Raw genomic sequence first — 23,829 nt, forward strand, 5'->3', positions numbered from 1 at the left:
AGAGGGAGAGGGAGGAGCAAACTTTCGGCCGAGCGGGAAGCCTGATGTGGGACTCCATCGCAGGACCCTGGGATCATAACCTGAGCTGAAGGCAGACTCTTAACCTATTGAGCCACCCAGGCACCCCAAGAGTCTCATTTAATTTTTTTTATATTTAAAAATTTTTTAAATTTATTTTTAAAGATTTTAATTATTTATTTGATAGAGAGCAGGAGAAACAGCAGGGGGAGGAGAAGCAGGCTCCCTGCTGAGGCAGGCTCCCTGCTGAGCAGGAAGTCTGACATGGGACTCGATCTCAGGACCCTGGGATCATGACCTGAGCCGAAGGCAGTTGCTTAACCAACTGAGCAACCCAGGCGCCCTAGGAGTCTCATTTTAAAATGGACAAAAAAGGGGTGCTTGAGTGGTTCAGTCATTTAGTGCCTGCCTTTGGCTTGGGTCCTGATCCCCGGGTCCTGGGATCCCGATCCCAGGTCGGGCTCCCTGCTCAGCAGGGAGTCTGCTTCTCCCTCTGCCCCTCCCCCTGCTCAGGTTCTCTCTCTCTCTCTCTCTCTCTCTCTCTCTCTCTCAAATAAATAAATAAATAAAATCTTCAAAAAATTAATAAAATGGGCAAAAAATCAGAACAGATATCTCACCAAGGAAGATAAATATATAGATGGCAAATAAGCATGTGAAATTATCAACATCATATTGTCATTAGGGAATTGCAAATTAAAATAACAAGATACCACTACACACCTATTAGAATGGCAGCAATCTAAAACACAAAGACCAGGGTACCTGGGTGGCTCAGTCGGTTAAGCGTCTGCCTTTGGCTCAGGTCCCAAGGTCCGGGGATCAAGCCCCACATTAGCCTGCTTCTCCCCCTGCCTGCGGCTTCCCTGGCTTGTGCTCACTCGGGCGCGCTCTCTCAGACAAATAAATAAATAAAATCTTTAAAAATAAATAAGTCTTGAAAACAAAAAACCCTAAACATACTCTTAACCTACAATCCAGGAGTCATGTTCCTTGGTATTTCTCCAGAGGAGTTGGGAGTGTCCACACAAAAACCTGCACACAGATGTGTAAGGCAGCTTTATTCATAGTTGGCAAACTCGGAAGCAACCAAGATGTCCTTCAGTGGATGAATGGATAAATAAGTGGTGCTAAATCCAGACAATGAAATATTCAGTGCTAAGAAGAAATGAGCTATTGTGCCATGAAAAAACATGGCAGAACCTTAAATGCATATTACTAAGTGAAAGAAGCCATCTGTAAAGGCTATATATACTGTAGGATTCTAACTCTTAACGTAGGATACCATACCAAAACCATAAAATGCACGATACTAAGAGTGAACCCTAATGTAACTGGACTGTGGGTGATAATGAGGTGTCAGTGTAGGTTCATTGATTGTAACAAACGACCCACTCTGTGAGGGACGTGGATAGTGGGGGAGGCTGTATGTGTGGAAGAGGGGACATACAGGAACCCAGCTTAGCTTTCCCCTGCTATCCAAAAGTAGGGCATTCCAGGGCGCCTGGCTGGGTCAGTCAGTGGAGCCTGCGACCCCTGATCTCGGGGTTGTGAGTTTGAGCCCCACGTTGGGGGAAGGGGTTACATAAGAATAAAATCTTAAAAACCACACAAACAGAAGTAGAGCGTTCCTAGGAAACCTTGTGTAAGCCAAAATGGTGTAAAGCAAAGAAGCAGTTAGTTACCATTAATTTGCATGGAAAAACTGTTTAGCGTTCCCAGACCCCAAAAATAACCTCTCTTATGCTTGTCTGATACTTTAGGACACATCTTGCTAACATAACACAAAGTAAATGAAGATAGAGCCAGGTGCTTACAGACGCAGTTCAGAGCTCTGGAGGCTTCCCACCGAGATGCTGCGTGTAGTTCCCGGGGAAGGCGCTGGGCGGCGCCACCTCTCTGGCTGCTCCTGGTGTGCGCTGCCTCTGTAAAGGATTGCAGCAAAACACTGTGCTGTTTTCACTTTTTTGCCTTTTTTGGTAAAAGTGAAAATCCCCTTCAGCTTTCTTTTTGTTGGCTAGCAGAACAGGTACTAATGTAGGTCTTTTGTGAAAGTGAAATGGCGGCCCTCGAACTTTTGTTGGTTTTTTGGGTTTTTTTATAATAATTTTTTATTATGTTAGTCACCATACAGTATATCCTTAGTTTCTGATGTAGTGTTCCATGACTCATTATTTGCGTATAACACCCAGTGTACCATGCACTACGTGCCCTCCTTACTACCCATAGGCCCTTGAACTTTTGGAAAGTGAGGGGTACCTGTACTTCCCTCTTGGTGTTGCTGTAAACCTAAAACTACTTAAACAAAGTCTGTTAAGGATACAAAGATAAAGAGACAACACCATCAGTCTCAGAGCTTTCGGGAACTTAGCAGACATCTTGCTCTAGAAATACTGATCGATTGTTGGTTGCCCTCCAGGTGACAAGGCTTCAGTGGGTGTACTGTTTGAAATAAATTAATTCTTGAAGTAAACAGAGCAGTTCTGTCTCAACGACAGGTTTCGAGCTGTAGCGTGTTCATTTTGATCTTTTCTCGTTCCCTGCAGGACAACCCTCCATATGATAAGGGGGCCTTCAGAATCGAAATCAACTTTCCAGCAGAGTACCCATTCAAACCACCGAAGATCACATTTAAAACAAAGATCTATCACCCAAACATCGATGAAAAGGGGCAGGTCTGCCTGCCAGTAATTAGTGCTGAAAACTGGAAGCCAGCAACCAAAACCGACCAAGGTAAGGCATGCTTCTTGTGCCTTCCTCGGATGGTGCTGCCGTGGGGCAGCGGCTCTTCAGTCCCTTCTAATGCCATGTCTCACAGAGTCCAGAGAAATCTTACCTGACCAACTCCAGTGCACACAGAGGTGCTGCTGAGCTCCTGCCGTTCCTCATGGGCGGGGCACATCTCAGCTAAACCGCGGGGCACATCTCAGCTAAACCGTTGACCTGCGTAGGCATTGGAGGAGGCCCTCCTGTGCTCCCGACTGGTGGAGACACACGTAGAGACACCAGCCCAGCATTGGCTGCCTGTGCAGTGAAGAGGTGTGGGCACCGTCCCTGCAAGTTTTTGTGAAGGATTGCAGGGCCGCTCTGAGTGAGAAGGGGCGAGTGGTGTTTAAGGTGGCCTCATACATCAGTTAGCACATGAACTCAGACTTCAAGGAGGAAGGGAGGTCCTGCCAGTCTAAAAGAAGCGTGTAGAGCAAAGCCACGTGGCGGGCAGCACAATGCCAGTGGCTCAGAGGGGGTGGTGTGGGGTGGGAGGGGGCGTGGTCATGGGCTGTGTGCCCTGATGAAAGCACAAGGTTGGCTTCAGCGGGCCTGGAATGACTCGTAATTGGATGTGGCCACGTGTCCGGGTGCCTCTGTGTGAGCGTACATGTGCTTATCTTTCTGGGAAAGGTTCTTGATTCGCTATTATGGGTAGCCTTCCTCTTGTCCCGTGGAAGTGTCTAGATTTTGTTACAGACTGTGTCCGGTTTTTATTTGTTAACTCCAGAACTTTCTTTTGAGCTCTTAATCCTATATTTTTAGTGGCTTTCTGATGTGTAGCTACCTGAACCACTGTATGGTCTTTTCAGATTAAAGGGAGTGGATGAGGCTGGAATTTGCGAGGCCACAGGTAGTTTTTCAGGGACCGATATAGTCATTTTTGAGTGGAACCCCTGGAAGATGGAGTTGAAAACCTTTTGCACGGGAAGTCGAGCCTTCTCATTTGAAATAATTGCCGTGAAAGGTGTCCATCAGGTTTCACAGCTGAGTAGTAGAAAGGAGTGGGCTTCAGTGTTGAGTCAGAATAGAAAGACCTCCAGTGGACATGGCATTCGGTCATGTACAAGCTGATACTTACAAAAGCTTGACGAAGTATGTTCTTAAGTGCACGTCCTTGGGTTTTTTTCCTGTACCACTTCCTAGCTCCTCGCGTACATCAAGCCTCCTGGCACTTGCTGCCGAGTTCCCTTGCTTCTGCTATCTGTTAATATATTACAAACCACCTCAAAACTTCACGGCTTAAAATAAGAATTTGGCATTTCTCGTTCTGTAGGTTGGCTGGGCTCAACTGGGTGGTTCTTAGCTGGTCACTCATGGCTCAGTATCTCTATGTAATTCAGCATTCATGGCAACGTTAGAGTACATAACTGCTGCAGAAAAACCTAGAATCGACTGTACATGGAATGTCCAGAATAGGCAGATCTACAGAGAGAGCACAGAGTTGTGTTTGTGGGGGCTGGGATGAGGGGATTAGGAAGTGACTGTGAGAGTGGGTGTTGGTTTTGGAATGATGAAAATGTTCTGGAGTGAAATGGTGGTATCACACAGTTTTGTGTGTCTACTAAAAACAACCTACTTGTATACTTTTAAGAGTTTTTCTTTTTTTGTATCTCAATTTTTTTTAATATCTCAACTTTTAATTAGGGAGTAGGGAAGCATTAAAAATTGAGCTAAAATACCAGGAGTAAAGTAAAAAAACAAAACAAAACTATATCAAACAGAGAGGTAGTAGAGTTGGCAATTATAATATCAGAAAAAAAGAACTTGAAGACAGTTTTGTTCAGCAGTGTATCTCGTTTCTAGTAGATGTCTCAGCGACAGAGCAAGGGCTTAGTTTGGTGGTCGAGTAAAATTTGCCATATGAACTAGAGTTAGTAACAAACCCAGCCTGATACGGACTCTATATGTACCAAACAACAGCAACAAAATTACATAAAGAGGAAAATCAAATAATTCCTCAACTGAATGTTTCAGTCCCCCGTACATTATTATCTTAAGTAGATAAAATTTAGAATGAGGACTCAAGAAATAATAATAAAAAGCGGAAGACTAATTAGATTTTATAGCACATTCTGTGAAGGCTGCTTAGCATTGCACGCCTTCAGGATTGGGGGGGTTACCATTCACATTTTATTCTGAGAATGGAGCCCCTGGATCTCCTTGAAAGGGGGTGGGGGTTGAATCAAGGATATTATTTACATCCCCTCTTACAAAGAAACTGTAAGAACAAAACTGAGGAAATTTTATAGCCTTTATACCCTTTATTCTCTGATCCTATACGTTGAGAGTGGGAGGTAAAATTTGATAATGTTTTTAAACTCTTACATTTTGGAGGGGAAATAAAATACCTCTGAGGAACATTTGGGTCAAGGAAGAGATTTTTAAAAAGCCAGGGCTAGACCATTTGTAAAATGTAACGAGTGCGCTGCTTTATGTGTGAAAATGCTGGGATGGGGCCACAGTTGTAGTCTGAAAAGCAGTCGTAGCTGTCAGTGTCCTCCCTAGCAAAGCAAGCTAAGCTCAGCTGGATTTTATTACAGTTTAGCTGAGGAGCCAGAAATGCACCCAAAGGAACAGAGAAAGAATGAAGTACTCGTCAGAACTACTATATAAATTGGAAAATATTTCGACTTGATCAAATAAGCAAAAGCACGTTCCCAGAAAAGAATTAAATAGATACAGCAAACTTGCAAAGTGATTATCTTTTGAAAAGCCAGCCTTAGTAATGAACAGATGGTTCCGTACTGATACATTAGGTATTAAGATGAGCGTAGTGAAAAGCAGAGAGCCTGAGTACCCGTCACAGAGGGTGAGCAAGAAACCTTGAAAACCTCTCAGTGCCCCCCACACGCCCAAGGCGCTCATCCAGGCAAGAGCCCCTTGAGGTTCCTGACATGCTAATGAAGCAGCAGGTTTGCTATAGAACAGTTTCTAATCAGCAGAAGACAGGAAGCCATGTTCATGCACTGAGTCACATGTGGTGCAGGTTTCTAACCTGAAGTCAAGAACAACAGGGGGACATGGCACAGTCTCACAGCTGAGCACGGGGTGGAGACTCTGGGAGCTTGCTGAAATAGGGCATGGCCCACGAGCTGGGGTAGTGTCTGAGAGAAGCTGTGAAAGGTGTCCTCAGGAAGAGTGTGTGTCCCACTGTGGTTGCTTCCCTGGCTGGACGGGAGGGGGCCTTAGGTGCTCTTTTTAATGTGTGTTGATGCATGCCTTCTGTTGATGCCAAGTGAAAGTGATTTTCCATGGCAGTTAGGAACATTTACTTTTTCTTTAAAAAAAGTACTTACATTTTAAAAAATGAGGTGATTAGAGGAATATATTAGGTAAATAATCATTTGGGCTATATGTGCATATATGGCAAACAGTGGAATACCAGTGGTGGCAGTTGGGGAAATAGGAACAAACAGAATAGCTCTATTATCATTTGTGCTGTTACACAAGAATCAAAGGGACAGATCTTGAATAAACAGACAAAAATATACTTCCAGGGCTTGCTTCCTCTTAGAGATATTTCTAGGTGTGAGGTTAGTAATGCCTGCCCCTGAGGGTGGTATGGAGATTGGATTAGAAACTGCCTCAGCCTCCAGAGATGCTTCCAGGCCCTGCACTCCTGCTTGCTCTGCACAGTCCACCCTCCTTGCCCGCCAGCCCCTCCTCCCTACTCATCCTGGACCCCGTCAGCCCTGCATGGGCCACCCCTTCTCGCCTGTGTCCACCATGGTCACAGAAGCCCTCAGTTGCCCCGTCTCACCTGGTAGCGCTGATAGGCAGAGGTGAAGGCAGGTGGTCTTTGGATGCCTGGTCAGGAGTACTTTGTGCTGTTCCTCCCACTCAAAGTAGAGCTCGTGGCTGGTTAGGCCTTTGTGCCTGGCTCAGCCAGCATTAGCATTTAATCCATAACTTGTTATGCTGGGGTGAAAGACATGGTCCCCAGCAAAGAAATCCGTGGCATATGTAATCCAGAGGAGAGATGCCTTTTTGCTGGGAGCATGGCAGTGGGAAGGAACGCAGCATTCTGGGGCTGCTGGTCCTAATCAGGGCTAGGTGAAGAGAAGCGTGTGTGAGAACGCAAAGTGGCTGCGTGCACCCCACTTCTGAGGTGTGGCCTGGGGTTCCTGGACCTTCCATGCTTCCCCCTCAATCTCCCTTTCCCAACTTCCATTCTCTGTGGCCCTCCCATCCCAGGGCTGGCCTTCCAGTCCATCTAGGACTTACTGTACTTTGGGAGAGCATTGTGGAGCCCACCCCAAGCAGTTGGTGTGATTTCTTCTTCTGGAATTGAGAGCGTAACACTGCTGAGGGCTATCTACCTTCCAGCAGTTCCGACAGGGTGTCAAGTGAACCCTTCTCAGCTAGATCAGAAGCTCCTAGGGGTCTTGTGGAGTGGGCTCATTATGCATTTACACCATGCCTACACCAGACCCCCCTGAACCGATCGTAGTGATGGGACACGTCACCCAGTCCCTACCCTGGAGAAGCTCCACCTGTGTGTCCAGGTGTGCGTATATGTATGTGAGGGGGTGTCCGTGCTAGGCCCGAGATCTCCAGAGTTCCGGAGAAGGGGGAGGGAGAGTGACTGGGGGTTCCCGAAGATGTCAGTTCAGAAAGGTTCCTGGAGGAGGTGGAGGTGTCACTCTGAACAGCTACCCGCTGTTAGCATCTTGTGGCCCAGCACTTTTCTCCCAACGACAGGGGAAAGATGGGTTGCGCCCTGATGGTTAGAATTTTGTGTAAATGGGAAGCCACTTTATCGTAAGAGCACCTTGACGTAAATCAGTGTTGCAGTCAGAAGTTGCCCTTTCTGAGACTGTTCTAACCAGCGGTGCCTGGTCCTTTTCTTGGCAGTAATCCAGTCCCTCATAGCACTGGTGAACGACCCCCAGCCCGAGCACCCACTTCGGGCTGACCTAGCTGAAGAATACTCTAAGGACCGTAAAAAATTCTGTAAGAACGCTGAAGAGTTTACAAAGAAATACGGGGAGAAGCGACCTGTGGACTAAACTCTGCCGCGACCGATTCCAGCGAGTGTGAGCGGAGACCCCGAGCAGTGAAGACACCCCGCAAAACAGGACTCTGTGGAAAATTGACACGTGCCACCGCCTGGCGTTTGCTTGTGGCAGATACTAACTTTCTACAGTTTTCTTAATCAAAAGTGGTCTAGGTAACCTGTAAAGAAAGGATTAAAAATTTAAGATGTTCTAGTTCTGCTTTCTTTGTTTTAAAAATCACTGCTTCAATCTACTTTAAAAGAATGGTGTTTCTTTTCTTGTCCAAATTGATCCAAAACCTTCAATTCACATTTAGCCCTTAAGGTTAAGGGGGAACAAAAGGTTGCAGCCCCCTTTCCTCCCTGCCCTTGCAACTCCCACTTTCTTGCATTGGGTTTATTTTTCACTCATTCACTTCCCCCAGACCCAGGGCTATCTCCTCCGTAAAGGAGAAGAGACTGCTCCTGGCAGTTCTGGTGGCTTCTCTACTCCCATGTTGCACTACCCTGTGTGGGAGTTGGTTCAAATTCTCCTGGCTCCAATTTATAACAACCTCCTTAAAAAAAAAAATTAAAAACAAGCAAACCACCACTCACCACCCCACCACCTCCCCCTCACCACCAAAAACAACAAACAAATAACAAAAACAAAAAAACCAGCCATGAAAAGGGAGGCCCAGTTCTTACGTAAAAATCTGGCCGGTGTTACCACAACAACATTGATTAAATGGGCAAACCCTGATGTCCTCGTGCGTGATTGAACTTCAGCCTGGCCTGGCCTGCTTGGGGAAACCCAGGTCTATGGCAACCCCAGGGGAGGGCCTGCCAACCAGAGGACGCTGTGTACTTGTGTGAGGAATTTCTCGCCAGAGAAGCTCCTGAGGCCAAAGGCTGATGCTCCCCCCTGCAGCCACTGTAGAAGACGTGCCGGTCATCGCAGACAACGCTGAAGCCAGAATGTCCATGGGAAATTCCACGCTCACCTGTTCACCGAGCTCCGTCTGAATGTGCCACGGAGCTCGCTCTCCCAGCTCCTCAGTGCAGCGCAGCCCCACTGCGACCCTCCCTCGGCACGGTTTGACCCTTTGCGGGGTTGCAATTGGCGGGACTTGGCTATAGCCAGCAGCAGGCTGGGGTTGCTGGCGCCCTGCTGGCCCCTTCCTTCGGAGCAGCCGGCCAGCCCAGGAACAAGACGGCCTTCCCTCTCCCTCTGGACTCACAGCCTTTGCAGAGTCAAGCTCCACGTGAAGCTCACTCAGTAATATCCTTTACATGTGTTTTATATTGTTTTGACTGCCTTTTTTTGTAGAAATAAAAATTGACCTTAGAATTGATCATCAGATGAACTTGTAAGGATTTGAATGTTAATGTCTTTTCAAAGCAAGTGGGACTGCCCCTGAAATCGAGAATGCGTGTCACTGACACCCAGAGGAAGCTGATGGTCCAAACGCCGTGTGTCACCAACTCCTCTTCTGCCCCTGGTGGCTGCCCTTCTTGGTTCTCAGGGGGAACTAGATCCTGTGGAGAAGATGACGTAAAGAAACTGCTTTCTGTGTTTAGCTGTCTAACTTGGGATCTTTCCGGGGCTTGCGGACCTGTAAGGTGGTCTCACCTGCTCAGAGGTGGGTGTGATGGTCGGTTAGGCAGCATCATGTTGTTTAGTTGCCCAGGTGCGTGGCCCCTGTGGTGTGTCAATGAACTCGGCTTCTTTAGTCCTCGGTACGCCCGGGGCGGGTTCTGGAGACCCCCGTGTGCCAGGAACGCAAGAGCGCCGGGCCAGTGTTTCCGTATCTGTCTCTTCATTAGCAGAAAGGTGATGATGGACTTTATTTCACTCACACGCAGATTTGTAATAAAACGCCAAATTCTGTCAGAAGCTATACAAATAAGCCACCATTTGTTCTCGTTGCTTCTCTGAACCCCGAAAGATTGCCATTCTTGGAAACTGTCCCGTTGCTTCATATCTCTACCAGCGTTTGCTCATCATGGGAGGATACCTTTGTCAAAGCCGGCAGCCCCTCGGGGACTCTCAGCCCTGGCATGGCAGCGCATGGTTTGCCCCCTCAGAGGCCTGGCCCTGGGAGAGCGAGGCAGTGGGTGGTCCCTCCCTCAGGCCTAGGCGGTTTGTCCCCGGGACGGGCTTTGAGCACGCTGGCGGGCAGCCCTGGCTGCTCCACAACCCAACAGCTGGGTCCTCTGGAGAAGGGGAGAGCCGTGGAGCAGCCCCCGCCGATCCAAGCCCACTCAGGAATTCACACCCGCCGGGTTCCTCGGAGTGCGCTGGGTCCTCCCCCTCCGCCCTGCCCCTCCCCGCCACACCCACGGCGGAGAATAGGCTTTCTAAGATGCTGCGATCCCGTTCTGCTGCCCTTAATAAAAATGCTCTCCGACACTGGTTTGGTCTTGTGGGTTTCTTCCTTCCTGGGAGTGGGCAGAGCCAGGGCCTGTGTTCTTGTAGATGGGGGAGGGCTGGCCAAAGCCCAGGCTCGCTCTTCTGCCTGCTCCTCTCTCCCCACGCCCAGCTTTTTCAAAAGAGGTGCACAGAGGTGCGGCCTTCCCAGGAGGGTAGCAGAAAAGACTGGAGATCCAGACCATCAGGGCCTGCCAAGGGGCACCTTGGGTGTCAGGGGAGCGGACAGTGGCCTCTGTGTAGAGGCCTCATTTCAGTCCACTTGTCAGTCCCAAGAGAATGATACCATCCACATTTAGTGGAGGAGCAGACTGAGGTCCTGAGAAGGGTGGCCGAACTAAGGAGGGTGTGCCTGAGGGTAGGGCTAGGCCAGTTCCTTGAATGGTTCCAGCCAGAAACCTGCCTCCAAGTCCCAGTGTCCTGTTGCAGTATTGACTCAGCACGGGGCCATGATGCTTATTTTTTTTATTTCCCCAGTGGAGATCAGACCTGCCCTGTCAGATGGGTCTGCAGGTGTCCTGGAGGAACCTTCCTGGGACGTCATTTTACCAGGAAGCAGGGAGCCGGTCCTTGGATCATCAGCAGGGTACTCTGCCGTGTTCTAGCACTTCATCCTCCATTGATTCTCAGGACAACCCCATGGACACCATTATCCCTATTTTTACAGAGGAAGAGACTGAGGTTCATGATAGCCAAGGAAACCAGGCCTGGGTTTTTACAGCCTGGCTCCAGAGCCTATTATAGTCCACCACTCAGGTCCCTTGGAGCCCGACCCTTCCCAAATCCAGAGCCCTACAGGACCTTCTCTCAACTTTCTGAACTCTGGAGCCACCATTTTCTTGCCTTCCTCGCTCTTGCATTAATTGTTCAGCTCAAAATAACGCATCTACTCTATCGCTCTGGTGCCCACTGCAGCCTGGCTTCTGTCCGCCCCTGGCTTCCTGAAGCTTCCTCTGGCAAGGGCCCCAGGACTTCCTCACTGCGCAGTCCACAGGCTGGCGGCCTCTCAGCCCCACTCTCTTGCTTCAGTTGGCAGCACCTCTGTGTCCCAGCCTGTCAGGGCAGCCACCTGACCCAGTTGAAGGCAAAGCCAGAGCTGGTCTTGGTTCTTCTTGCCCTGTCTGTGCTGGCTCTTCCTCCTCTCCCTGCTTCCCTCGTGCAGCACGGGGGGCAGGGGGGATGGCACCAGCTGGAGAAGCAGAGCTGAAGGTGGTCTGGCTCAGGCAGTGCTTGCTCAATAGCTGTTTCCTGGGTGATTGGAACATACTCTTGCAGGAGGGCTCCTAGGGGCACCACACATGCCTCAGAGGATCAGAGCGGAGAGCACTGCCCAACAGCAGGCGGAGGCCAGAACTGAGGCCCAGAGAAAGAAGTCACTTCTTCCAGAGAGCGTTCTCCGAGTAGGCCTGGCTTGGTTAGGAAGCCCCTTTTGCCCCCCACACTTTGTGTTCCTGACAGACTGTGAGCTTCTTGCAGGCTGGGCTGTCCCGGCACCCAGGCCTGGCCTGGCCCAGAGCAGACCTTCTGTTCCTGACTGATGAATGGGTGGAGAAGAGTAAACCCCTTGCCTAAACCACCCAGTGCACAGCAGGTTTGACATAAGGAATACCCCCATCTCCCCAGTGGGGTGCTAGTGACCAGCTCGGCAATGGGCCCTGTGCTGCCTGCAGCCTTCTGCCTTCTCACTTTCCCTCCCCTTGTGAAGTGGACCTCGGTCTCCAGATTATTCTACCAGTCTGGCCATGCCCCCCCTCCTCTCCACTGTTACATGCTCATGGTCCCTAGGGCTGACCTGGGCCCTCAGCTCTGCTCACCCCTCTCTCCCTCCCTGAGCAACAGGAGCCCACTCCACAGCTTCGTCTTGCGTCTGTGCAGACCCCAAGACTCTCCTGACTACCTACACCTCCGTCCTGAGCCTCACAGCCACACAGCCAGGTGCCTCCTCCTCTTGAAATAGAACCCCCTTCCCCCCTCAGAGGAGGTGCCTCTGTGCCAACAGGCTACCTTCAGGCTACCTCTACCGGCTCCAGCCAGCAGCTGCAGGAGTGTGGCCAGACCCCACTGGGCTGAGGCAAGGAGGTGAGGGCAAGGCACTAGGAGGGACTAAGTGATTCCAGTTTATAGCCAGGGAGGAAAGGGCTCGTTGCTGAAAGAATCATGGTCAAGGGAAGGTTATTGTGAAAGATGGAGCCAGAAAAGGGTGGGCTGAAGCCACAGTCAAGGGGGTAGAGCTGTAGGATGGGGGCAGCTGGAAGCTTCAGAAAGCTATCCATACCTCAGGACTGCCAAGGCGGAGAGGGCTCTTTGGGCACCTGATTCCTTGCCTGACACAGTGCATGGTGAATAAATGAACAGGTGGCTCCAAAGCCCTGATCTGCCACTTCTACTTCTTGGTCTGTAAAATGGGGATATCGGTCCCTGCACATAGCGGATTATGTGAGATTAAATGAGACCGGAAGGATCATTGTTCCATTTGCCTCTCCACACTCCAGAGTGGGGCAGGACTCTGTGTTCCCAAGAACTCCCTGCCTGCCACCTTCCCCATCTGCTCCCTGCATCTCCTTGATCCAAGGCACATGAGCCCCAGTTGACAGGGCATGCACACATCACCAGGTCTGGTGAGGACTCCTGGATCCCATTTCCAAAGAAGACTGTTCCTCCTGGAAAAATTTAAATAGGCTTGCAGGACCTGCTTACATCTGCCTCCAGGATGGCAAAGGGATGCCTGTTGAGAACAGGTGACTTTTGGGGTGCCCAGGTGGCTCAGTCAGCTAGGCTTCCAACTCTTGATCTCAGCTGAGGTCTCTATCTCAGAGTTGTGAGTTCAAGCCCCGTGAAACAACAACAACAAAACAGGTGACTTTTTAAATAAAATTTGAGATGATATTACCTTCCAAAAAGTAGCCTGGTGAGACATTCTTCTCCCAACCTCCCTCCCCCCAAAATAATAAACTTAAGCATGAACAAAACTAGAACTTGGAGTATGTTTTGCATATCTATTCTGTTATAATGACCTGGTTTGGGCCCTGAAGGAGTTGCTTTTGCCCTGTCTTGTGTCTGTGAATGTTTTCTGGGCACAGTTTAAAAACCACCCAAATTTACAAGACATATCTTTTATTAATACAGTGATCTCTCTCTCTACTACATCTGAACAAGGAAGATGCTTTGGCAGGCCCCAGGCTCAGTTGTCACAGGGCCTACATGCCTGCAGCCAAGATGGGTTGCCAAAGCTCTGGCTGCCATTCTGAGCCATGAGGACCTGGACACAGAGGTGACAGGGGCTCACCCAGGGAAGTATGTTACTGGGCCCCCACTCTCGGCCTGGTTCCAGGCTGTCCCAGGGCTTGACACTGGCCCCCTTTCTGTGCACTAAAGGACATTTATGCTTGGCTGGCTGTCAGGGGCATGGTGGGGAGGGCTCCAGGAATGTTTCCAGAGTGGCTTCTCCAAGGACCCCTTCCCCAGGCCTCTTGGAGTCTAGGTCGTGAAGTGTGCAGAGCTGCACTCCGTCCTGTGCAAGCCGGGCCCGAAGTGTGGGCGCGGTGAGGATACGCAGTTCATGCAGCCGCTCCCAAGAGCAGGAAAAGGCATCGGGGCCCTCCCCGCAGCCCCCCGCGGGAGGCACACTCGGGTAGCCAGGGTGTGCCATCAGCTCGGCTGTCAGGGCGCGGCCCGTGGGTATGCCTTCCAGGGCCCGCGCTAGTGCTCCAGTTACGCGGTGAGCAGACATGTGCCGACCGCATGTGCTCAGGCCCACGAAGGCATCCGTCCACCTGTGGATGTAGGGGCATCAGCGGCAAGGACCAGCAGGTCTGTGATGGGCAGGGCTGGGGTGGGTGGGGACGACGTCAGTGGACGCCTGGGGAACGGCATAGGTGTCAGGTGAACCGCCGGCAGGACCCACTGGGATATCGGCGGGACAGGGGCGGAGGGCCTCACCGTAGGCCGTAGCGGGAGAAGGGGCCCACGGCTGCCCGGGCGTCGCGCTCCACCGCACAGGCGAAGGCACGCGCGGGGGCCTCGAGCCACGCGCAGCCGCCCAACCCGCGCTCCACCGGCAAACGTGTGTAGCTCACCCCGTTGGCCTGCAGCGTCTCTGCGAACACCTGGCACACGCCTGCAGATGGGGAGGAGTCAGGAAGTAGCACGTCCTACTATCTGGGACCACCTCTCACCCCCAGCCCCCTCGCCAGGGAACAACGCCCCCCGCCCCAACCTGGGAGCACGTGCACGTGTTGGTGCCCATCCACATGCGTGGGGTCCCCGCCCAGTAATTCCCGGAAGCGTATCAGCTGGGCCTCCAGCTCTTCCCGCACCTGGAGAGAGGACGACAAGGCACCTTGAATGTCTGGGAGCAGCTACCTAGGAGGACTCCCTCCAGGTGTCTCTGCGTGACTGCTCCAGTTTGAACCAGGAAAGCATCTATCGCGCTCTCCTGCCCCTGCCCCTGCCCCTGCCCCTAAATGGCTTCATGGTACCCTCGGGACGAGCCTTGGGGGTCAACGCGAGCCTCTTCCTGCAGCCGCCACCTCCGCACCTGGGGCAAGGCTACGTCTCCGGCCGCCACCGCCTCTCGAAATCCCATCTTGCCGAGGAAGAAGCCTTCGGGGCTGAGCAGCGACGAGGCGCCGTGGCGGGCCGGGCCCACGGGGCGGCCCTCGGATAGGTTGGCGTGGAGGCCCGTGGGGATTTGGTGCCTGCAGGCGGAGCGCGAGCGGGAGCACTGACGGCCACGGAGCGGCGGCTCCCCAAGCCCGCCCGGACCCTGTAGGGTGGCGCCACTCACCTGCCGGCCAGCTCCGCCGCGCTCTCTGCGGCTGCGCCGTTGACCAGCAGGGATACACTGGTCACAGCCCCCGCCAGGAAGGCCTCTACGATGCCTTCATCGCGCCGCGGGCAGTAACCAAAGTCGTCTGCGGTGACCACCAGCCGCACGCGCGCTCGGGCCATGGATGCTTCCGCGGACTGCTCAGGGCTCGGGAGGACTGCATCCAGGCCCCACCCCTAGACGCAGTCCGAGGCTCCGCCCCGACGCGCACGCCCCGGCGCGGCTGCACTTAGTCTTTGTTCTCGCCACCTACCGGTCCCGGTGTGGGCCTGCAACGATCTCCCGCCCGCCGCACAGTGCGCTCGCCCTAACAAACCACAGCTGGATTTATTGTAACGCGGGACTTTCAGTAACTGCAAAAATATTAGTATGAAAAATACAGGGGTACCTGGGTGGCTCAGTCGTTTAAGCGTCTGCCTTCGGCTTAGGTCATAGTCTCAGGGCCCTGGGATCCAGCCCGGGGTGGGAGTCCCTGCTCACCCTGGAGTCGGCTTCTCCCTCTGCCCCTCCTGCCTGCTTGTGCTCTCTCAAATAAATAAAATCTTTAAAAGAAATACGAAAAATAGAGGGAAAAAATGGAAAAAAAATTTTCTCTTACCTTTCCCTAAGCTCACCACTGTTAACTTTCTGGGTAGTGCCCTTTCAGTATTTTTCTAAGCAAATAAACCCGATTCCTTTACTCCCCCACCCCAAAGTTTTTGTGTTGTTTTGAGACGATAATGATCACATCACTGTTATCTCATTCTTGTAACGTTTCATTTTTTGATAGTCTATCAACTTTTTCAAATTTCCTATTTGGTGATTTTTTTCTAGGAAGAGGCTTTTTCTTTCTTTCGTTCGTTCTTTCTCTTTCTGAAAATAAAAGTTCTAAGTAAGAAAACATGTATACAAAAAAGAAAAAGGAAAGGAAAGAAAAGAAAAAGAAAGCATGTATACCAATGGCTTTGTTTGAGGAAGCATTAGTCCCGATTCCACAACTCGAGCTCTGTGCCAGGCTACAACGTTTACATTCATAATCTCATTTTTTTCCCCCTCTGTAGTCCACAAAAACTTTCCTTACTGATGGCTATACAAATAGTCACCATGGTTGAGAGAGTTTTCATTGTGATGTGTCTGCTTTGATGTTCCCAATGGAAAGTGCAGCGTTTGTGTCCAGCCCGTGAAGCTGGTAATGTCATTCCTGTTTTACAGATGAGGAAACTAATGCTCAGAGGGGGGAAGTGTCTTCTTGCCCAGCGTGGCCCTGCCAGAAGTAGTGGAGCTGGGACTGGCCTCCAAAGCTCTGGGCCTACTCTGGTTGTCTAGCCCCTAACTCTCCCCTGGGTTGGGGGCAAAGAGGGCAGAGCTGAGCTTGAGCATAACAAATCATATGCTCCTGGTGGGATGTTGTACAGATCAGAGGCCGCACAGGGCTCTTCATCAAGCTCCTGGCATAAGGATTGTTGTGTTCAGTCGTGATTATTGAATTGTTGGACTTCAACTATCTTTCTCCCCTGGAAAGCTGATCCTGGAAAGCCAGAGGCCCTGATGGCAAGCAGATTGGAAAGAGGAAATTGACATTTATTCAGCACCTACTGGTATTAGAAATACTAGAGATTAGGGGAGAGTGCCTCAGTTCCTACCCCCAAGGAGCACCATCTGGTAGACAAGTGGCAATACAAGTGGCAGAGTCAGAATGGGGTTTTTGTTAATTCTGTTTGGGGTGGCTGGCCTTCTGGGAAGGCTTCTTCAGAGGAGGTGACACCTGGGAGGAACATTAGGAGGAGTTTGCTGGGCCGAGGGGTAAGGAGGGAAAAGAGAGAAAGATACACAGGGCTCTTACTGGAGTGCCAGGTGTGTTGTCCGCAGATTTGATTTAATCTCCATACTCCCATATGGAAGGATGCTCAACTATTTACAGAGGAGGAGCAGATGATCAGAGAAGTCGAGTCACACTGGCAGGAAACAGCAGAGCTAGGAATTGAAGCTGGTCTGTGTCTTAGAACTGGGACTCTTACCACTGCTCTCAGGGACACCACAGAGGGGAGGGGGCTGAAGACACCCCCCCCCCCCCACTGTGGTCGTCCACACTGGGCGAGGGGAGAACCCTAGAAGGGAGCAGTCAGAGAGCAGGAGGCCCAGGACAACGCAGCGACCAGAGGTCGGGTCGAGGCAAGTGCTTGTGTCAACAGAGGAGGCTGTGGCTTTGACCCTTTAGGGCTCCCCTCAGGTTCGGAGCGCGGACCGGAGCCAAGTCTTGGGACTTCTCCTGGCTTGGGGGAGCAGTCAGATGCATCCATTGACACCCCCCCACACCCAGCTCCCACAGCGAGTGTGGGCGGGGCAAAGATAGAGAAGCGGGGGAGGGGCCAGCCTGGGTCCCGCCCCCAGTCATTGTTCCGGGGGAGCTGGAAGGCATTGAGGCCCAATCAGGATGTAGCATGTAAATGAGCAAGCCTGGCAGGTCGGGGAGACTCCAGAACTTGGTGTCGCCGCCCTGAAGAGGGCGCAGACTACATTGACCTGCACCGTGCGAGGCGCGGACTCTGGTGAGCAGGTCGGCTCTGGGCCAGGGGCAGAGGCCAGGGAGTTTTGGGTCTAGGAGGAGGGAGGGTCGGACACACTCAGGCCCAGAGATGGTCGGAGACAGCATGCGGACGTCCTTGGGGACCCCACCCCCGACGACTCTGGACACGGACCGTGCGCAGACGCCCAGGGGACGCCGAGCAGAGGAAGGGCCCGAAGCGTGAAGGACGTGGGGTGAGGGGAGGAGGGACCCGCGGACCCCGGGACCGCTGACGCAGTGGCTGACAGACGAAGGGAGAATTGGATTCATGGAGGACTAGGGAGACCCTCACGCCATCTCCCTGCCGGCGCAGAGAGGAATCCGTGGCTGCGCTGCGGAACCAGAGAGAGAGGAGGAGGATAGCCAGCCCGTCCACCCTCACCATGACCAGCTGCCGCCACCATTCCGGATACTTGGCAGACGACGAGGCTGGCCACACCACCTACATGGCCTGGGTAAGTGTGTCCGGCAGGGCCCTGACTCCCAAGATCCCCCAAATGTTCCCCAACATCCCACATCACAGCCCTTTCTCAGTGCCTATTGACCTCATCTCTGAGCCTCCTAGTGACATCCATATCACCTTGACCACTCCTCTGACCTTCTGCTGGGCCTTAGTCACCCTTGACTTCATTCACTGTGTCCCCTGACCTCTAGCAGCTCTGGAGGAGCTTGGTAGATTGGGACCTGAGTGGGAGCATGGAGTCTACTCAGAGCCCAAGGGTCAGGACTACAGGTGGTCTGTATAGTGGAGACGGCTGGTCTGCTCAAAGTACAGAGAAGCCCACGTAGGACTCAGAGAGGTTTGTGATTGCCCATTCCTGCCCTGTATGAGGGCAGAAGTGGGCTTTCAGACTCCCTGGCCACATCTTGTATATATGAAATGTATGTGTCAGGGAAGCATCAGGGTGACCCAAAAGTGATCCCTAATTTGCAGAAGAAGAAATTGGGCCTCAAGAGGGACCATCGTGCCCATGGTGTCACAGCCTGCAGTGGCAGAGCCAGCGTCCAAATCCAGGAACTTTCTGACTCCAAAACACACTTCCTTCCACTGCCCACTCCCACTCAGCTCCTGGCACCCTAGGAGGACCCTCAGGGACCCCCTACCCCTGTGGAACATCCCTGCCTTCTGTGACATGCCTGTCTGCTCTGGTGCAGCCGCCTAAGAAGCCACTGTTCCCGGAAATGAGGCAAGCCTCCAAGTTGGGCCACATGCCACACCCACCATCGAGGTACACTCCCACAGAGAGCTTAGGGCTCCGTGGCCACCGACGAAACCCAAGGGACCCTCGGCCCTTTGGTACCTTCTTGGATTTCCTCGTCGAGGGTCAGGTGCTAGACAGCCTACAGACGGTGGTGGAAGAGGCAACGGAGCGCATGACCACTATGAAGACAGAGGCTGGGGTTCCACTGGTGGAGGTGCAGGACCCCATAGAGGTGCCGAGGGGTGGGCGGCGGGTGCGTGCCCGGCCCAGCCTCAGTACCGTGCACCGGCACCAGGCCCGGCCCAGCCTCTGCACTGGATGCCCCAACAACTACCCATCCTCCTCCAGCTCCATGTCCGACTCCCATAGCAGCTTCACAGCTGGCTGGCTGGGCTCCCCCAACCGGCACAGTGACCTGGGCATCCATGGCATGGGCTCACTGCCACCCATGAGGGATAGACTTTTGCTGGAGAAGAACCTCAAACGGCTGCTGAAGCTGGAGAACAGAGGGGTGAGATCTAGGGCCATGGCCCAGGGTGGGTGGGATGGACCACAGTCCAGAGCTCAGGGCCAGGGTTAGCGCTGGCTTGGCTGCTTTTGAATGCCCCTGAAAACCCCCCTCTCTCTGCAGAAAGGCCTGGGTCAGTCCTGCTTCCGGAGGGACTCCCTGCTGTGGGACTCGCTGGGCAGCCAGGCCAGCAGCCAGTGGACCCAGGAGCCACCTCTGTCCTGGTTCTCGGGCCTGCTGGACTCAAGCACAGGCACACCCCAAACATCAGAGCCCAGGCCTGGAGAAGAGGAACTGACCTTCCTCAAGCAAGAGTTTGATAAGGAGATCAAGTCATTGTTGAGCCAGCCAGCGTCCTTTGACCTGCCTGGCTACTGTTCATTCCGTGAGCCCCATCAGACCCTGGACTTTCTGGCTGAGCACCACCTCTTCCCCGCCCTTCAGAGTGTGGTCCGCCAGGCTGTGGACAAGCTCAGTGGCGCCCGCCGCCATGATGGCTGCCCTCTCTTCCCATCAGAATGGGAGCCTGCAACAGAGCCCAATTCTGACTCCACGCCAGGCTCCAAGCCAGCCACACCCACCGATGGGGAGGAACCCTACGATGTGCTTCCCACCCAAGTCTCCAGCTCCAAGATGATTCAAAGAAAGAGCGCCAAGGGCAGAGGACAGGCCAAGCCCAAGGAAGGTGGTTCCCCTGTGTCTAGGGCCCAAGTGGCCACCAGATGCAGGATCGAGGTGACACCCACAGAAGAACCCAAGGTTCCCTCACCCCACCACAGACAGGAGACTCCTGACCAGGACCCTGAAGTACAGAGATCACCCATACCTTCTTCTGGGCCCTTGAGCTCGAGCCAGAAGGCCCATCCCTGGCAGAGCCTGCACATCACTCTGCCTGCCCCTGGGATCGTGGTGGAAGGGTCCTCCAGCCAGACCCCGTCCACCATCTGGGGAATAGCTCCTCCTCTCGCCTCCCCCTGCCCTGGCTTCTCCCATCACCTCCCACTTGCCTCCTCTGTAAGAAGCTTCTCCCCATCTCCTGTTTCACTGTATCCAGAGATGACCTCAAGGGTGGAGCTAGGGGGCTTAGGGAAAGGTTTGCATGGGAAAGGCTCTTTCAGCTACAACCCTTAGCATCCACTGTCACAGGTATCTTGCCCTGTGCAGTGGAACCACCTGAGCAAGCGACAAGCTGATGGGGAGCAGAAATCCTGGCCTAGCTACTGCCAGGTGTGGTCAAAGATGAATAAAGCCTATTTTTTATCCTGGGCATTTTTGTAATGTTTACAAGTGAATCTCAGAGGTCCTTCTCTGTGGGCAGCATCCTGTCCCTTGTGGACAGCAGCCTCAGCCATAGCGGGGCCCTGCATCCTAGGTCCAGCTTCGTCTGCTTCCAACCTTGGACAGGACTCTCCAGTGTGTCTGCCGAGAGCGAGTTACTCAGGAAGGGTATGGAGGAGACGTAGGTAGGTGGCTGCACCCTGGTAGATTCCCGGCATAGCCCCTGACCCTCATCTCACCGATCAAGGCCCAGGCAGGCTTCCTTCCTCTGAACCTGGCCTGGGGGAGAACCCCAGGTTACCCAGGCTCCAGTTTGGCTGACACCATGACTGACATCACCAGCCTTGCCTCAGGCCTGCCAGGTGTGGCCTGTGTGAGGCCAGTGTGGTAAGTGGGAGGGTGCGGCCGGCATGCAGGACGTGTGCTCAGCTGTTGACTGAGACGGCATAGCAGATGTGGCAAGGCAGGACCGCGAGGGCGACAAGTGTGGCATCTGTGTGGGTGATGCGGAGGGTGCTCTGGGCGTGAGGGGCATCCGAAGGCATCAGGAGTGGCATGACATGTCTCCCTTTCCCTCCCCGGCTGTTGCACAGAGCCCCAATTACAAGTTCACGAGGAAGAAGCCACTACCCTCCATCTCCTCCAAGTCCAGCGCGTCCCACATCTCCAACCCCTTGTACGAGGAGCTCGTCAACTACTTGGTGGAGCAGGTCGTGTCCTTGCTCATCTACAAGTACAAGTTTGAGAAGAATCTCTCCAAGCAGCTGGGCTTCATCTCCTTCCCTGTCACCGAGACGCTCATGGACCTCTTCCTGGGCTTCAAGAAGGTGAAGGGCTCCCGCATCTGCCTGTCTTCAAAGATCGACTGGAGCTGCCTGCTGCGCAGGCTGGAGGAGGCCGAGTGGGCCCGGCAGCTGTCCAGACAAGCATCCCAGCATGACTCTGCCTCCCAGCGTAGCTCCCACCACGGCACCGCCCACCGCAGGGCCCCCCACCACAGGGCGCCCCAGAGCAGCACGGAGTCCCCCTCCACGCTGCTGGAGCCGGCCACCCAAGGGGATCAGAGTGAGGCCACGGAGTCCAGCCTCAACAGTGAGTTGCCAGACTCTCAGCTGCTCCCGGCTCGGGAGGGCACTACAGCCGAGGAGCGGGAGCCCGCAAGCCAGCAAGAGCCCAAGCCTGCGGTGTTCTCCGGCACAGACATGGGCTCTCATCAGTATCAGGAAGTAGTAGACACGGACAGTCAGAGCGATGAGGAAGAGGACGAGGACGATGACTTCTTAGGGGACAGTGGCACGTCCCAGAGCTCCCCCGAGCCTCGAGCGGAGGTGGAGGTCAGCCACCCCACAAACGGCCCCAGCGACCCTCTGTGAGGCCCCCGGGGAAGCTGCACCCAGCGCTTGATTCCCTGCCCCTCCTCTTGCTCCAATGGACTGCTGCCCCCCATCCCCAGCCGGTCCCTGCCCCGAGCAGAGGCCAGTGTCGGCTGGATGCCCACGAGGAGCTCTGCTGGCCTGTCAGGGGAGCCAACGGGAGAAATAAAGCTTGTATTGATGGAGCACAGTTTTCTCGACCGGCGATTGCAGCCCTGCCTCTGCAGGCCTGAGCACCTGCCCTGGCGTAACACCTCGGACAGGCCTTCACGACAGCTGCCATGCCCTGACCCCCTGACCGCACACGCTCTGCTTGAACACAAGAATCTGCTCGCGGCTCTTCTCCGCTCCAGTGTGCACCTTCCTGGCTCTTCCAGCCTCTTAGGACTCATGGCCCCTTTCCCTAACGGCCCCTATGCGTCGCGGTTCCTGCTTCCAGAGGGAAGGGCAGCAACCGGCTCCCTCTGACATGCCGTACCCTCCTATTCCTCTCGAGGAACCATGCAGCCGGCCTTTCCTGATGCCCCCTGTCTTTCTTATTTGTATTTCCCAGCTCCAACTCCCGAATCTGGAGGGTCCAAGCTAGGTCCCATGGGGGCTGCCAGTCTGGCAAGCTGTGCGACCAGGACCCCAAGATGGGTGGGTCAGGGACCCATTTTTCCAGAAAGCTCTTGTGGCAAGGATCTTTTAGGGCATATGCTCAGCTCATAAGGCCCATTCCCTGAGGCCACCCACTGCCTCCACCACCATAGTGTGGGCCCACAATGTTTTGGTACTTTCTTGCCACACCACTTGGCCATAGTCGATTAGCCCCTTTGACGCATCCCTGTTCCAAGCTAGGGCGGTCAGTTTTTTCCCCCCAGGAGCTTGTAATTGGGATGGACTGAGAGATTTTTTTAAGTTTATTTATTTTTAGTAATCTCTACACCTAACATAGGGCTTGAACTCACAACCCCGAGATCAAGAGTTGCATACTCTTCCAACTGAGCCTGCCAGGCGCCCCAAGATAGACTGAGAGATTCTGGTGCAGTTTGCACTGATTGCTAAAGACAAGTGGACAGTGCAGAGCAGCCATCTTCCAACCCCTCTCTAGAGAGGCAAGAAATCCTGTCTGTAGGGAAGCGCCTGGAGGGGAGCCCTAAGGGCTCTGACATGCAGCAGCTGGCACGATACCTACCAGCTTTGCAGGGCTCTCTGCCAAGTCCTCCAGGGGAAAAGAGCACAGAGCCCCGCCCCCCCCCCCCCGGCCTCAGAAGCACATGTCTAGAGACTGCCCTGGAGTGGGAGCAGCCCCTTTGGGAACTGCCGTTGCACTGTGCTGAAGACAGCTGACCTTAGCTCCTGTTTCAGGCATCCGTTGCTGTGTAACCACTCCAAGGCTTAAGTGGCTCCAAAGTCCTTTTTCCTAATGCTGGAGTTTGGCAGGCTCAGCTGGCGGTGGTGTAGGCAGTCTCTTGTGTGGCTGCTTCTAGCCGGGGGCATGGCTGCGACCAGAATGTCCCGCATGGCCTCTCCCCATCCAAGCTGTCTCCCCAAGGCTCCTGACTGTTCGGTCAGTCATCTAGCCTGCAGTTCCTTACAGCACGAGGCAGCAGCTGGCTTCCGAGGGAGAGGAAGCAAGAACCACTGGTCCTCTTGCAGCTTGTGCTCAGAAGTCCCAAAGCAGCACTTCTGTGCCATTCTCTTGGTCAAAGCGAATTGCCATGCCCGCCCAGATTCAGTGTTTTGATGAGAGAGTCCATGTCTTGATGAGAGAAGCAGCTTACACTTATGGGGATGGGAGGAATTGTTAGTAGCCGTATTTGGAAGCCAGCAACCACCCTCCCCACCCCATAGCTGATTGCTCCTTGAGCGGTCCCTGGAACCAAGTTGAGTGGGTGAGCATCTGAACCTGAAAGCAAA

At 53.3% G+C, this 23,829-nt stretch overlaps 3 protein-coding genes across 3 annotated transcripts in view; 2 read left to right on the forward strand and 1 right to left on the reverse strand.

The window, feature by feature from the left end:
- The window catches only part of UBE2L3 (ubiquitin conjugating enzyme E2 L3), a 53,735-nt gene extending 43,560 nt beyond the window's left edge, over nt 1–10,175 (forward strand). The window contains exons 3-4 of the mRNA XM_045802538.2: nt 2,565–2,751; nt 7,642–10,175. Of these exons, the coding sequence (XP_045658494.1) occupies nt 2,565–2,751; nt 7,642–7,796 (342 nt within the window). The 3' untranslated portion in view covers nt 7,797–10,175. The remainder of the gene's footprint in view (nt 1–2,564; nt 2,752–7,641) is intronic.
- A 3,115-nt stretch (nt 10,176–13,290) lies between these two features.
- YDJC (YdjC chitooligosaccharide deacetylase homolog) lies at nt 13,291–15,182 on the reverse strand. Its single transcript, XM_045802537.2, has 5 exons — nt 14,980–15,182; nt 14,731–14,890; nt 14,410–14,509; nt 14,133–14,310; nt 13,291–13,966 (listed from the first exon to the last, which is right to left on the reverse strand). The coding sequence occupies exons 1-5, from the start codon at nt 15,141–15,143 to the stop codon at nt 13,591–13,593; spliced, it is 978 nt and encodes a 325-aa protein (XP_045658493.1). The 5' UTR covers nt 15,144–15,182; the 3' UTR covers nt 13,291–13,590.
- Nucleotides 15,183–17,909: 2,727 nt separating this feature from the next.
- On the forward strand, nt 17,910–23,034 carry CCDC116 (coiled-coil domain containing 116). Its single transcript, XM_087857537.1, has 5 exons — nt 17,910–18,027; nt 18,722–19,279; nt 19,400–20,281; nt 20,395–20,415; nt 21,148–23,034. Exons 1-5 carry the CDS (start codon nt 17,950–17,952, stop codon nt 21,925–21,927), a joined length of 2,319 nt encoding a protein of 772 aa, XP_087713663.1. The 5' UTR covers nt 17,910–17,949; the 3' UTR covers nt 21,928–23,034.
- Nucleotides 23,035–23,829: the final 795 nt, after the last annotated feature.

This window comes from Ursus americanus, chromosome 30 (genome assembly GCF_024610735.1).
Source record: "Ursus americanus isolate L20-20 chromosome 30, mUrsAme1.1.p, whole genome shotgun sequence".
Classification (NCBI taxonomy): domain Eukaryota; kingdom Metazoa; phylum Chordata; class Mammalia; order Carnivora; family Ursidae; genus Ursus; species Ursus americanus.